The sequence below is a fragment of the Rhynchophorus ferrugineus genome, unplaced genomic scaffold (assembly GCF_030347505.1).
Source record: "Rhynchophorus ferrugineus isolate W39M unplaced genomic scaffold, kcgeb_rfMv2 rfM2, whole genome shotgun sequence".
NCBI classification, from domain to species: Eukaryota; Metazoa; Arthropoda; class Insecta; order Coleoptera; family Curculionidae; genus Rhynchophorus; species Rhynchophorus ferrugineus.
In genome coordinates, this window is record NW_027472581.1 from 23,172,481 (window position 1) to 23,188,024 (window position 15,544).

Genomic DNA, 15,544 nt, shown 5'->3' on the forward strand with positions numbered 1-15,544 from the left:
ATATGATTGTATTATTTAATTACCGACTGAATGTTGTTTGACTGAATCAATATCGGTGCAAATAACATTATATATGGTATTTTTATTTAGTAAGCCATTAAAAATAGCTTATATTACATTGGAGCCTATATACCATTCTTTAGGAGAGTTTTTCCGGAAAATTACTGAATGCATTTGAATCTTTTACAAATTTGGGACACAAAATGGAGTTGTTCTTAACTCTTTTATATGTTGGCCTGTGCTTTATTACATACTCAAATATATTCTGATTATGTTTTCACTATCGAAGCAGAAGTTAAGATTGTACGAAAAATATAATCACAATATATTTATTAATCAAAATATCTTAATTACCATAATTTCTGGCAACAGGGCGACAACGTGTTGAAAGAACGAAGTTGGTTTGGATCACAGGTTGGTTGGATCACAGATGAATCACATATTGCATCGATCTGAACAAGTGGTATCAGATGGAGTTATGTCGGGTGAGTACGAGGAGTACGGCAGAACCGTTGCCGTATTTTCAGCAATACTTCATTAAATTTGATCATTTGTCGTCGATAGACATCTCCATAATATTTTTATGTAGTTGTTGCAGGTTGTCATCTACTATACCTTGCTAATCCTACAATATGCTCAGTAGGGCTTTATGATAATTAATATTCCGCTTCTGTATTGATATGGATGGCTCTCCTAGAGCAACCCATGACATTGTACGCTTGAGATTTTTGTAGTAGATGTACGATTTATCGCCAGTCACAATATGCCACAAAAAATTCGTTAATTAATTTCTACTACTTTTTTAGTACTTGATTTAGTACTAATTGGCAAATTGAAGCGATTTAATTTTTTTAGTCATGAATAATGGATCTTAAACTATTTTATTTTTAATTTAACCTAATTATATTTAATACAGAATTGAGAAGTTATAGTTAAAGTTTCAGTTTAGCTCGGTAAAAATTGATCAAGCTCTGATGGGAGCTAATTGAATCATCGTTACTGAAAGAAATTCAAGACCTCTTTACTATAGAAATTTGCAAATTTACAATGTAGCCTAACTAATTTTTATCTGTATTTTGCAATCTTATTATATATATATATATATATATATATATATATATATATATATATATATATATATATATTTCCTAGCACGTGATGTTCTTCTCAATCTCTTTTGAAAACAGAGACCTTTCAGAGCCTGAAATTGGCTGTAGCTATGCTGTGCTACACTTATGTGCTATACTTATATTCTATATTCATACATCATATTATCATAAATAATCATATTTATTTAAACATAATTATCCTTATTCTTCATATCCCAATTTTCATAGTATTAAACTAAATCAAGATTAATATGTTAGTCCTCATGTTGTCGTTGGTATCTACAATCGATTGTTTTCGTTGGATTTTTTCTTGGGTTTCTTTAAATTAGCTATAAGGAGACACCAACGTTTCGTGGAAAGACGAATTGGAGAGAATGGAAATCAGATTTATGTAAACACTAACTAACTAAATATATTAACCCTTGGCAGAAAGTTCTTGTCGTCACCACTTAATGTTGAAATCTCCAATTTCGCCAGCATACAAAATTATTTTTTCATCACATTTTCCAAAAAATACAAAAACAATACCTATCGTAAGATGTAAAGTAATGTAACTGGAATAATAGATTACTTCACAAATATCTCCGGATTTGGCGCATGCGCATACTGAGTTACATTTAATTTTAAAACATAGAATAATCCGAGTTTGGCGCGTACATACAGCTTTATTTACTTACATTTGTTATGGAGATTATTAGATTTAATGTCAAGAAATATATTGGCAGGTAGATAGGTTCAGGAGGTAAATAACAATGGTAAAATTTGGGAAATAACACATTTTATTTAAATAAGTATTGAATAAAGCGAAATAATAAAAATATAGTATATGTCCAGCCATTCCATTTTTATAAAAACATCATATTGCACATCATCATTACTTTTTATAAATAAATATACACAAATTTGTAATTGATTTAGTGTTGAAACTATATATAAAGAGGGAAATAAACATCGAAAATTCTTTGAAATAACACATTTTATTTATAAAATAATTGAATAAAATAAAATAATAAAAATAATTTCTATATGTATATCTATTATCATAAAAACACCATATTAAATTAATTTATATATTAGAACAATTAACAAGAACTTCAAGAACCATATAAATAAAAATTACCATAAAAATACAAAAATCATTTAGATTAAACCTAGCCAATATAGTTAGCACCAAACGAATAAGCCACTACTGTATATGAAAGCACTGAAATTCTCCTAAAAATCTCCAAATATGATCAACAATGATCGGTACTATTCTTGATCCACAAACCCCATTAATGAATTTATTACCTCGAGCTTTCGATTAATATATTGTACAATTACTAGCCTAACATTATTTTTACAAAACAATAATTTATTTACAGAATGTTGTTGATAGTTTTACTGTTCACTCTTCTTACATCTTAGCAAAATGCTGTCTAATTTATCTTCTAATTCTCTAAATTTCACATACTTCAACTTCCATTCTCAACAAATTCTAGCAACATCTTACCTATAAAATAAAATTGAAATCATTACTAAAATATATTATATTTAAGATAAATTTCTAATTATTATCAGTTCTATTGCCATTTCTAATCCTTATCATTAAATTTTGGCATATGTTGATACCTATTTGACGTCATTGAAAATGATGTGTTATAAATTTGGCAAGAAATATTCCCACTATAATAAAATTGGTGTTGTGTGGATTTTATAACTTTTAAATATTTAACCTCACATTCTGCACTCACCGCTGCTCTTACATATGTTAAAACTAGCGTTGGGAACTATCGACTGAAAACAGTCGGAACAGTCGATAGTCCCAAAACAGTCGAAACAGTCAATAGTCAAAAAATAGCGACTGGAAATAGTAATTACCATTTTCAGTCAAATGCACGGTTCGATTGTTTTTTTTTTCATTCGTGATGTTAGACGAAGATGTACGAATTCTTGTCTGTATAAAATGTGAGATGGGAAAGGACGGAGATGAATGCTTGGAGCAGTTAATTTTAAATATCTTTATATTCTCCAATGGTACTATAAGCGAGACAGAGATGTATATATATATTCATTCGCGTGATAACATTAAAAAAAAAGGAAAACAAAATTACTAATTTCGTAATTTCTATTATCATATAATAAATAAAATAAATTTAAAGGAAGTTTGATTACTTTTATACTGAATGTTCTGTGGATTTGTAAAAGGAATGGAATATTAACACCACAATTGTTTTATCGTGTTTTAATATATTGATTGTAATTTTTAAATAACAGCATAATAAATATAAATAGTACAATACAACTTAAATAAACCCTAAAAACTAAAGATTTTCCATAACCGTAACTACTAAATCAAATGTAAACGTATACCTAATCATTAAAAAATCTAATCCATGATGAACCTAAAAATGATCGTACAATAACAACCACGCACTTTTTAAATAAAAGTTTTATTTACTTTTGAACGGAAATATTTTTAAATTACTATTCAACTTTTCTCCCGTGAGGCGATTTCTTCGATCTTTAATTATTTGCCCAGATTTTGAAAAAACTCGTTCCCAGGGGACAGATGTTGCGGGTATAGAGGAATATTTTACGTGTAACTGATATAATTCAGGTAGTTTCATTTTATGGGTTTGGCAAAAATCCAATGTGTTTTCTAAACGCCTAATAAATGGAATTTCCAAATACTGCTAAATCTATAAAGTTGCTGCAGTACTTGAAGTAATTACTTCTTTCATTCTAGCCATTTTTTTTATCAAAATATCTCCAGATGTCAATACATTCTTGGTCAGTAGTTTTTCTTGAATTTCGAGTTGTGGAACTATATTTGTATTTTTTGAAGTTAGAATGGAAGATACCTCTTTTGTGATACCTTTTTGCATCGCCACAGCATTATTTGTAATACCAAATCCTGCTCTTTTAAATCTAGGATCTAAAGTCCTCTTATTAACGGTATAATTAAAGACATCGTTGGGATATCTTTCTACAGATAACTCGGTGGTCATTATTTCAATGGGCTTTAAAAGTTGAAAACATTTTGTTAAGATAGTCCATTGTTAACAAATAAAAACTATGGTGTTCTTCTTAATAGCCAACAAAATAAATTGTTGAATATTAATGTAGAATTTTCCTATCAGAAAATGTATTTATTACAAATATTTATTATACTTTATTCATCTCTTTACCGTTAATATTTTTAAAAGAAATTTAAAAACTGCTACTGTAGAAAAAATTTTAAAATCTTTTGGACCTATACAACTTCTGAAACCTTTGGAACCAAATTTTGGTTTTCAAGATTTTAGGAAAAATTTTCGACAAACAAGAGGCTTGGACCAAAATCGTGAAAGTTTATCCAAAAAGTATTACCTATTATACCAGTCCAAAGTATTACCTACTATACCAGTCAAAAGTATTTTACTATTTGTCATTTACGATTTAATTTTTTGGCCCTCGAAAACTAGCGTTCCAAAATGCTGCTATATTAATTTACAATATATAGTTATTCACAAGCAAACTACAAAAAAAACATAAAACCACATATATTACATTTAAATCTATTTAAGTATAAATTCGGGGCATTAATTTCAAGGTCGCGGCTAGGACGGAAGACCAGAACGTTAAAAATCAGTCGAATGAACTAGTAGAACCGAAAATAGTAACTAAAAGTAAACGACTGAAACAGTCGATAGTAAATAGTAATAAAATCAGTCGGAAAATAGCGACTGAAAATAGTGGACTGAAAACAGTTACTAGTAAAAACAGTGGAACCAAAAATAGCGTGTGAAATAGTCGGATATATTGTGAAATATTGTTTTATATGGTTTCAATTCTTTTCTATGGTTTATTCTATGCAGGAAAGTGCGCATGCGCCAAATCCGGAGATATTTGTGGAGTAATGTATCCTAATTTTTATTAGATCGAAATGATGAGTAATTTTATAGTTTATTTTTTCGGATAATATTAAGAGAAAAATAGTTAGTTAAAGTTATTATTAATTATCGGTTAAAACATTTTTTAAGGCTGTATTCGTTCTTCTTTAATATAATTTTGGTACATGTGTAACTCATACAAATAAGGCGAACGCTAACTGCACTTTTAAGGGTAAGTATATATTATTTCCATCATTGAGGCGCATAAAGAGTCGTTCAATAAAACTTGGATGCTTGAGCACATATTGGCCAAAGCTATTGAAAACTCTTTGCTGTGGCCGAATTCAACAGTTGCATCTGAACGTAATATTCCCCTGTTATCGAACTTACTGTATTGCAATTTCAAAGATATTGATAGGTTATGAATTCAAATGACATTCCACCGGTGGATAGCGGTATATATCATTTATCTGCGAGAACTATGCACGATACTAAATTTGGTTTTAAGTAGCATAAAGGCTTATAAAGGACTCGATATGGATATGTCGTTTATACATAATATTAGGAATGTCTACTTAAATTACCATTTGTATTGAGTTTAAAGACACCAACTTTATAAACATTTTGACATTATTACAACATCTTACTATTCAAAATTGGTTAGCTGAATAAGCTGAAGGGGTATGAAAACGTTTGAGATATATTGCAGTAAAATAATATTACATTAATTATATTACTAATGACCTATCTTGTCCTGATAATCAGTTATCTTACTTTCATAGTAACTATTAGCCTAAGAAACTAACTGGAGTTTAATATTTCAAAAATGCAGAAGTTCCATAAGTAATATATTTTTAACAAAAAAATTGAACTAACTTCAAAAAATAAACTAGGAACTCACTAAAAATTTAAAAATAATCAAACTTTTCAACTAATTAGATTTTTAACACCCAAAAAACCTTTTAAAATAATATATATGCATAATAATTGTTGTAATAATCAAAAATCTTATTTAACCTATCTACTACCCGTATTTTATATTCTACTATATACACACTATTTAGCTTAACACCTAACTGACCGTATTTATCTTTTTACAATAATATCTGAACTACTATCAACTAATCACTTTGAAGTTGATTTTAAGAATATTTTTGAAAAGAATAATAAGTAGTAACGTGAAGAGTGATATGCTTTATTGATATGCGAGGCAACTCAACAAAATATTTATATAGAAATCATTCGTTGAAATAAATATTTAAAGTTATAATAATAGCTTAATATCAAAAATCATTGTTTGGAGTGCACGTTAAAGAGTAGGTCCAGTCTAGATAAATTTTGGTTGGTAAAAAGGAGACTTAAATATAAAAAAGAAACTTATTTATATGTATTAATACTTATTTCTTTGGAGTGGACTAAGACTGTTCCTTTTTCTATTATATCAGTATCATTACATGTTACAGTCATCAATAGCATTACGAATGACATTAGTAATATAACCATTATATTAATCCACAAAATATCATAGTTCAGTGACCACAATATTACGTCCTTATATAGCATATAGCATGTGGAATGAAACAAAAAAAATCTTAAAAAGGATTTCATTATAAATACCTTGTTCAATCAGGCTAAGTTAATTTAGTCTGGAGCGATGAATGTTATTAGCAGTAATTTTTGATTATATTAAGATTTCTAGACTATAGATTAATAATTAGAATTAATAATCTCCCCATTGATATTAACTTGGTTAGCAAAACGTGAGTTGGTTTCGCTGAACAGCTAATTATAAGGGGTTATATATTCGGGGTTTTGAGAATAATTTGTATTATTAAGAGATTTGTTTATGTATATATATATATATATATATATATATATATATATATATATATATATATATATATATATATATATATATATACATTAGTGATACTCTAATTAGTTAGTTTTATATATTTTATTTAATTAGAATATTTCATTCTTTTATAGAATTTTTATAGTTTTTGTTATTTTTTAGAACCATTAAAAATTAATTAAAATTCAGACGGCAATTATAAAGATTACGAATCAATTTTAAAAGACTCTTTACTTACTATGTTTGTTTGTTTGTAATTCGTGATTAGATATGGAATAGTATAGAATTAGAACATATCAAAATCAAATAATACAATGTCTAGTGAAAATATTGGTTACTAATAATTGTTAGTTCAATAATTTCAAGTAGATTGTAATAACTTGTGGATTGTTTACGTGTTTCTAAGTTTTATTATTTTCTCAGAATTATTTTTTTTGTATTTTAATGATTTTAATGACAGTATTAAAAAATGTTAAAATATTTATATAATTAGATATGATTAATAAGGATTTATTAAAATACATTTCATTTCATATCACTCATTTCATTCACTCGATGATGATCCATGCAAAACGCATGAAGAATAAACATAATTGTTGGGAGTAGCACAAGAATCTATTTCCAATTGCTTTAAGTAGATGGTATAGTGATCCAAAAGCTTGGATATTTTGTGTTATATGAAGTGAAGCTAACAGCGATAATATCGCAAACGGTTTCATCGTATTGTTACTGGTGACGAATACTGGATCCAGATATGATAGTACAAAACGAAAAATATCATGGAGACTAAGTGATCATGCGTCAAAATTAATGGCAAAGCCGAATATTCATGTCATCATATTCATCGATCTAAATTAATATGTTTAAGCCGAGGTTGAAATGGCTGGAATAGAGCAAATATACAACAATGTTATTCTTCGTCATGATAATGCTTATTTGCATGTTGTAAAACCGGTGAAAAGTTACATTGAAACATTATAATGGGCAATGTTAATGAGCAGCGCTTTCCTTCTTACGAGGATACTAAAAAATAGACCGATTCGTGGTAAGCCTCAAAAGATAGATCGTTGTTTGGTGATGGAATCCGCAAAATTTCCTGAAAGATGGTAAAAGTAGCGGCTATCGATGGACAAAAAAACTTTGAAATTAATTTATAGACTCGTTAATATTTTGTGAATAGATAAGAATTTGAGTAAATACTTTGTTAAATAAATATTTAATAATCAATAATCTGTACAGTTTTAAACGTAAAAAAGGTAATATATAACTACATAATTTATTTGTTATTTAAACTATAAGACAATAATGTGTAGTACATTAACACCACATTAGAACAGGTCCAGTAGCAGGGAAATTTTAAATAATAAGCGCATTCGTATGATGATAGTAAATAATAAAACGCCAGTAGGTTCTGGACGCGCAAGCTTTCTGTGCCGAGTTTGAGTCGCGACCCTCAGTCAGAATCAGCCTGTCATCAAACGAACGTCTTCGTGCGGACGCTCGAGCCCACACCACGCCGACGCGATCGCTTTTTCACCGTTTACCCTACCGCTTCGGTCTCAGAGCAACAGATATTTATCCACGTGTTCGTTCGATATGCTCTCTTAAACTCCGGATAGGAACTGTCGATGAATAAAATGGAGTTCTCGTTCGTATTCTGTCTGATCGGTTTCGGTGCCGTGATGTCGGTGTGCGGATATTCGTGGCCCAGCGAGGAAACCACCACCAGGTCGCATAAAGACGTTCACAGCGATCCTCTGGTAGTGGAGACCACCAGCGGGATGGTACGCGGTTATTCTAAAACGGTGCTGGGCAGGGAAGTGCACGTTTTCACCGGGATCCCCTTTGCCAAGCCGCCCATCGAGCAACTGAGATTCAGACGTCCCGTTCCTATTGATCCCTGGCACGGGGTCTTGAACGCCACCAAATTGCCCGATTCCTGTTTCCAGGAACGGTACGAGTACTTCCCCGGTTTCGAGGGCGAAGAAATGTGGAACCCCAACACTAATATATCCGAGGATTGTTTATATTTAAATATTTGGGTTCCTCAGCGCTTGCGCATCAGACACCATTCGGATAAACCACCAATCGAACGACCTAAGGTACCTGTACTAATCTGGATCTATGGCGGAGGCTATATGAGTGGAACAGCAACTCTGGATATCTATGATGCCGACATTATAGCATCAACCAGTGACGTTATCGTTGCCTCGATGCAGTACCGAGTTGGTTCTTTCGGATTCCTTTATTTAAACAAATATTTCCCCAAAGGTAGTGAGGAAGCACCTGGTAATATGGGATTGTGGGATCAAGCTCTGGCAATTCGCTGGATTAAGGAGAACGCAGCTGCTTTTGGCGGTGATCCCGAACTGATTACTCTTTTTGGAGAATCCGCTGGCGGTGGTTCAGTTAGCATCCACTTACTCAGTCCTATAACCAGAGGCCTCGCAAAGCGAGGCATATTGCAATCGGGTACAATGAACGCACCTTGGAGCTACATGTCTGGTGAACGAGCAGAACAAATCGGGCGGGTTTTAGTACAAGACTGTGGATGTAACGTCACTCTTCTCGAGACCAATCCTTACGAAGTTCTCGATTGTATGAGAGCAGTAGACGCGAAAACCATCTCCCTGCAGCAATGGAACTCTTATTCGGGCATTTTGGGTTTCCCATCAACACCCACCATAGAAGGAACCTTTCTGCCGAAGCACCCAATGGATATGCTGGCGGAAGGCGACTACGAAGACATGGAAATCCTTCTGGGAAGCAACCAAGATGAAGGTAAGTGAGCACTGAATACTCAAAAGCGCAATATTACCGAAATATAAATTTTAATGATATCGTTAATATTTTATCTCCTCGAAATAGAAGATTTAATTTCAAGTGTAAAATTATAAAATCGTGTTTGTAACAATCTGTTTTATTCCTGCAATAAAATATCGGTTAAATAGGAGTTCAGTACTTATTTATTTAGAGTGAGAATATGGGAAACGATTTTAATATTTTAATATTTTGTCGTTTTGCTAAGTAATATATTAATATTGTATGAAGCGGCAAAGGTGGAGTGCTCCCTTATTTTTAATGATACCACCAAATCGATAAATATATTTCTTTTAAATATTTACGTTTAATGGATATCTAGTTCTGTTATAATTATTACTCACATATTAGAAGTATATCGAAAAATAATTAGACTTGTTTTTCAATAAAAATATACATTAGTTATTGATATTAAATTTTAAAACTGTAGTCAGTAATTGGTTAGAATTGTTGCATTCATTTTATAGCGAAAGCTATTTTTCTCTTTTTAATGTGACGGGTAGTACAGGCAGACTACCTGTAGATGCGATGAATATTCTGATCATCGTTCGACACCTATAATAGTGAGTGCGGCGAAACTAACTAAGGATACACCAAATAAACTGTTGGACATCACCTCATATAATATGAGGGAATTGAAACCACTTTAAAAGACAATCTGAACCTTAAAAGCGCCTTCTTTCTTTTGGTGCTAAAAACATTGCATTTTTCGGTAGTGATGGTTATTTTTGTCAATATGACTTTGTTGAAATTATCAATTTTAACTATCAAAATATCATTAAGTACTTTATTGTAATACATTAGAATTGATAACATCCGTTTTCTTTATTCTCTCATAATCTTGCTTCTTCGCTAGTTTTGCTTTTGCTAGTTCGATTTTCTTTTGTGTTTCTTTTGAAGCATATTTTTTTAATACAAGTTCTTAATTTTTTTTAATAATAATTATATCACCAACTATCATGATCACTTCTGTGCAACTGAATTTGATCAGCCTTATCTTTAGATATATAAAACTCGATATATCTTCACTATGCAATTGTGAATAGAATAGTGATGTTGGTATTACTAAGATAGGGTATAAATTTTTACGGTGTTTTCTAACTTGAAGGCTTTAGAAAGCTTGTTGCAATGTGTTTTATTTAAAATATTATCCAAATTGGCAGTATATAAATTTGGAATTAATAATTATCTTTTATATTTTGAGTCGTTCAATAATCGAATAAATGTGTCAAGGTTTTGAAATCATCTTCTGGACAGTGGACTTCGCCAATCCATCTTATATTGCAAAATTACTTAATTTTAATTTTTACTTCTTTAAAAACAGATTGTATTCACTGCTTGACTCAAAGGTTTCAATTTTCGTTTATTGCCATATCCCATCCTAATTTAATTAGATTTGCATTTTCATTGCGTGATTTCATATCACTACTATATCTACTACCGACGACTTGTCTCAGTTGAGTTACCATGTACTCAGTTGAGTTATTCATGTACTTTTAATAACAGTCAATATTTTTCGTCTGCAGATTTATTCGAAAATTAAAGAAGTATTAGGTGATTATATTTTTATTATATTTTGATCATTTTTTTCTCTCTGAAATACATTTATTGAGAAAAATTGGTATAACGTATATTAATCTACTAATATTTAGAACTTTGTAATATATTATATGTTTTTGAATGAACCATATACACAGCAAGGCTTCATTACCATAAATATTCCACTATAGTGTCGATATGAACGACTCTCCTTGACTAACCATGGACTAGCCTCTGCAAATTAGCTTAGGTTTTCATCCAACCCATTTTCTTAAAAATTGTTTGGTCCTCCGACATGTTTTTATCATTTATGTCATAATCATATATTAAATCATTAAAAACAAATCCGACATTTGGGATATTTACAGCAGCAGCATTACCATCAGTTTTTAAAAGAGTTTAATGGTCTATGGCAGCAGATTTATTCAAATAAATATAAACAAGTAACTCATGTCGATAATACATTTTAAACTTTCCATTATTAGTGCCTGTGTATATAGAACAACTCGATAATAATAAATGGTAAACTGTTATTTCATTTAAATAAATGTTAAAACCATCAAATCTGACAGTTATTTGATGTTGTTTAACAGTTTTGTACATTGATATATCGAATATTCCCTAATGGATATCGCTGATCAAAATACATGCATTCGCTTAATAAAATAAAAGCAGAATTTTACATTGCTAAAGTGGAAGTGTATACTGTTTTAAACAAAGAAGACTTATTTGTATACGTTATATAAGAAAACATTTTAGTCTAATGATAATTTATTTTGGTTGCCATATTATGTGTATTGTTTACGTGAATATATTATTGATTAATTCTACTAAAGCGAACCATTTGTTAACGTCAGATCTCAAGGTTTTGTTTAGTTTGGCTGAGGTAAAGATGGGTCTACATTATGATAAAGCTTTGGTTTATATTATATATTATTTTTCTATGGATTATTTTATTTCGCGAGTTTGATTACCGAGGCCAGAAAGTACCTACTTTTGATTGATGTGCAATTAAAATAATTAAATAGATTAAAATATATTCGTGCCTTGAGAGGTGAATTTTGATGTGGTAGTTATGTTAATAATATGTTGTCGATTTGGAGTTACGAATGTAGTTATATGTTAATATTTATACTATGTATATAATACGACTAATATAAATATACATATCCATTAGGACGTATAAACTTATAACAAAATGTTCCCAGGGATAGCTAAATTATTTGTTTGATGTTTTACAATATACAATGCAATATACAACAATGTATGTCAAGCGTATTTTCATTTCCCGTCCATAGTTTATGATTTTTTTTGCTTCATTATATTTTTTTAAATGTATATATGTGAGAGATTTTACTTATTATTATTTTATAAAATGGTTTCGGAAAATTGCTGCATTCTTTATGGAAGTTAATGGAAACGAGCTTTGTCTTCAGCTGCGTGTTAGTTTTTGCTGAGTCTATTTCAAAAATGTGAAGAAAAGAAATTATAAGGGTTATTGGATCATTTTGAGTTCTGACTGAATTAGTTCTTACTGAGGTTGGTAACTTCACGTAACTCTCTTCAGCGCAAAGGAGGAGGAGGTGCCCTTATGCTCTTAATACTATTATGTATCTATTATCTACTACGCGTTTTAGCTACATTGCCATGCGTTCCGTCGACGAAATCTTTTGTAAAACGATAGCTTTCAATTTATACCTTTAGTGCAATAATATGTAGAAAGTATGATATGTCAAGCCCAACAGACCAGAAAAATTAAGATCAAAGAGAAATATTCATATTTTTAGTGCAAATTAATGAGAATCCTACCGACAACAACCCATTAATTACATTATACTATATATGTACTTTTATAAAGACACCATAATGATTTTAAAGTTTAAATTGAATTAAAAATTGGCTGTGTTTTCACGATCTTAATCTTTTATAATCCATTATCATAATGATAAATTACAATCAACGTATTATTGTAATTTGAATATTGATTTTGTTGATAAATAAGCTGAACATATATTCCAAAATAACACTTTTCTAATAATAGCTAATAAACCAGTAGTCATTGTTTGACATAATCACAATATTTAATCAACCTTTGATGTGTTTACTAATAGGAAAATAATACATTAATATTGCATCTTAATATATTATTGTTTTTCATTTTGTTATTCAATTTTTAATTTGCTATGGGCATAATAATTGACTAAACAAACAGATTATAAACTACGCCTATTTAAAAAATTGAACTCTAAAATGTTTTGTGTTACTATTATGTATTAGCGTAACAATTATAATTTAACAACAAGGCTCTTAAATGTTTATTTAAATATATAAGGTATATATTAGTGGCTTGCATGTATAATGATCGTTATTCTTTAAATTTTATGATGACATTTATTGAAATAAGTTCATACAAAACATATTAATCAAAATATTTTCAGTAGTTTTCTACAATTTGGGACAATTTTCATCTTTCTGGCAACATGACAATACTGTATTGAAATAATGATGCCGGTTTAGCTGGGATCTAGTCATCGATCCATTTTCACCTCTTCGGCAGCATTTAAATACAGTGCCGGTCAATTCATGCTGCATAGAATCGAACAATTATTTATCTGAAGACGACCTAACTCCTGTAGAGTACTCTGGATGCGTCAGAACTTTCCATTCGATTTATTTATATTATTATAACGCGTTTGCATTTTTTGGGTACTATCACAATCTTTTAAGAAATGTTAACGAAAACTGTGAGACCGTTTCTTCGCTTTTCGAAAAACCCCCAAAATAATAAAGCAACAATCCAGTAACAGTTATAATGTTTAGACTTTAAAAATAAATAAACAATATCAATAACCAAACTTTTGGGACATTTCGATCTATTATGCAGGAAATATGTGTAAATTGGTAATGCTCAATCAGCAGATTGTTTAATTTTATTTATAAATATCTCTCTTCTGTATAGATATAGGAACAGAAGGCCTTTTTAATGGACCAAAGCTCGTTTTCTTCCTCCAGCACTCAAGCTGCAATGGATTATATAACTTTCAATCTGCACATGAGGATTGATTTTTGTAATATAATGTATTTGCAGCTTGTTAACCATTTGTAATATAGTCTTTGGGCTCGTTATCAGACAATTGGTTTCCAGGTATGTCCTTGTAACTGGATATTTAGCTGAATACGGTGCTGTTTTGTGGAGAGATAACCATGCTATACAATTCAAGAATTTGAACGACTAGTGGATGTGAGGAAAATACATTATATCTTTCCGTGAGTTTCTGGCTATTAAGTGAGAATGAGATTTTATTGCGAGACCAACAATGTATTGCAGCGCCTACTCTTATAGAGGACTTAGAACCATTCGTATATATAGCATCACATCATATCATTTGGGTACTCTGATAGTATTTGAAGAATTAATTTTTGAAATGTTAGTGATCTTCAATTTAATTTATTATATGAGAACGGTTTAATTTACGAATCATGGATGATAGCAGGTATACCAATTATTTTATATATGAGCCTATAATTTCAGAGATTCCTTCAGTCCCAGAAATGATCATTCAAGTTGCAATAGTGTATCCTTCACAACTCTGGCAACGTATGACCGAACGCTATTATAATAGAGGTTGACTTTTTGTCTGTTACTCGCTATTGCCGGCCTTTTTCGCGACAATATATTATTAAGTATATAACACTATATACACAGCAGGACTTTATAAATATGAATATTCTTCGATGTTGAAACAGTTCGAAATGTTATTTATTGTCAATCCATATCGTAATCATTTTCCCTATTTCTGAATATTTTTTATATATACTTTTCATTTCATTTTCTCCAATAGATATCACTGATCAAAATACATACAGTTACCGAATAATATACTTAACATATAATTATATAAAATTGTCGTGAGAAATAAATTAATGGAAATTTCTGTATTAATTAGTGAATAAACTTGTTGATTATATTGGTCTGTGGATAGATTTCAGTTAAGAATAAATTAGTTACATGATATTGACAAATGAACGCCGATTTATCATTGTAGTCGACATGAAACTATTGCACGTTTAATGTAATTCTGACGATGTCATTAAATAAATTATGATGTTTTGTTTCGGCATTCGTGAACATTTATTATTAAATCGTCTGCCAAATGTCATTGTGATGCGCCGTCATATATTTCGTCAAAATGTAATTTGATTTTAAATAATACTCGGAAGGTTAATCGGCGATATTTATCAGACTATTTTTTTTTATTTGATCTATATAAATAAAAATGAATGTTTCTATGTTTGTTCTCTGTGAAGTCCTAAATCGTTTATCCGATTTTGATGACACTTGGGTAGGTAGTCCGGAGTTCACTCGG

General features: G+C 30.2%; 1 protein-coding gene across 1 annotated transcript in view; it reads left to right on the forward strand.

The window, feature by feature from the left end:
- Positions 1-8,237: 8,237 nt before the first annotated feature.
- The window catches only part of Ace (Acetylcholine esterase), a 331,041-nt gene continuing 323,734 nt past the window's right edge, over positions 8,238-15,544 (forward strand). Inside the window, exon 1 of the mRNA XM_076394392.1 lies at positions 8,238-9,599. Coding sequence (XP_076250507.1) covers positions 8,447-9,599 — 1,153 coding nt within the window. The 5' untranslated portion in view covers positions 8,238-8,446. The remainder of the gene's footprint in view (positions 9,600-15,544) is intronic.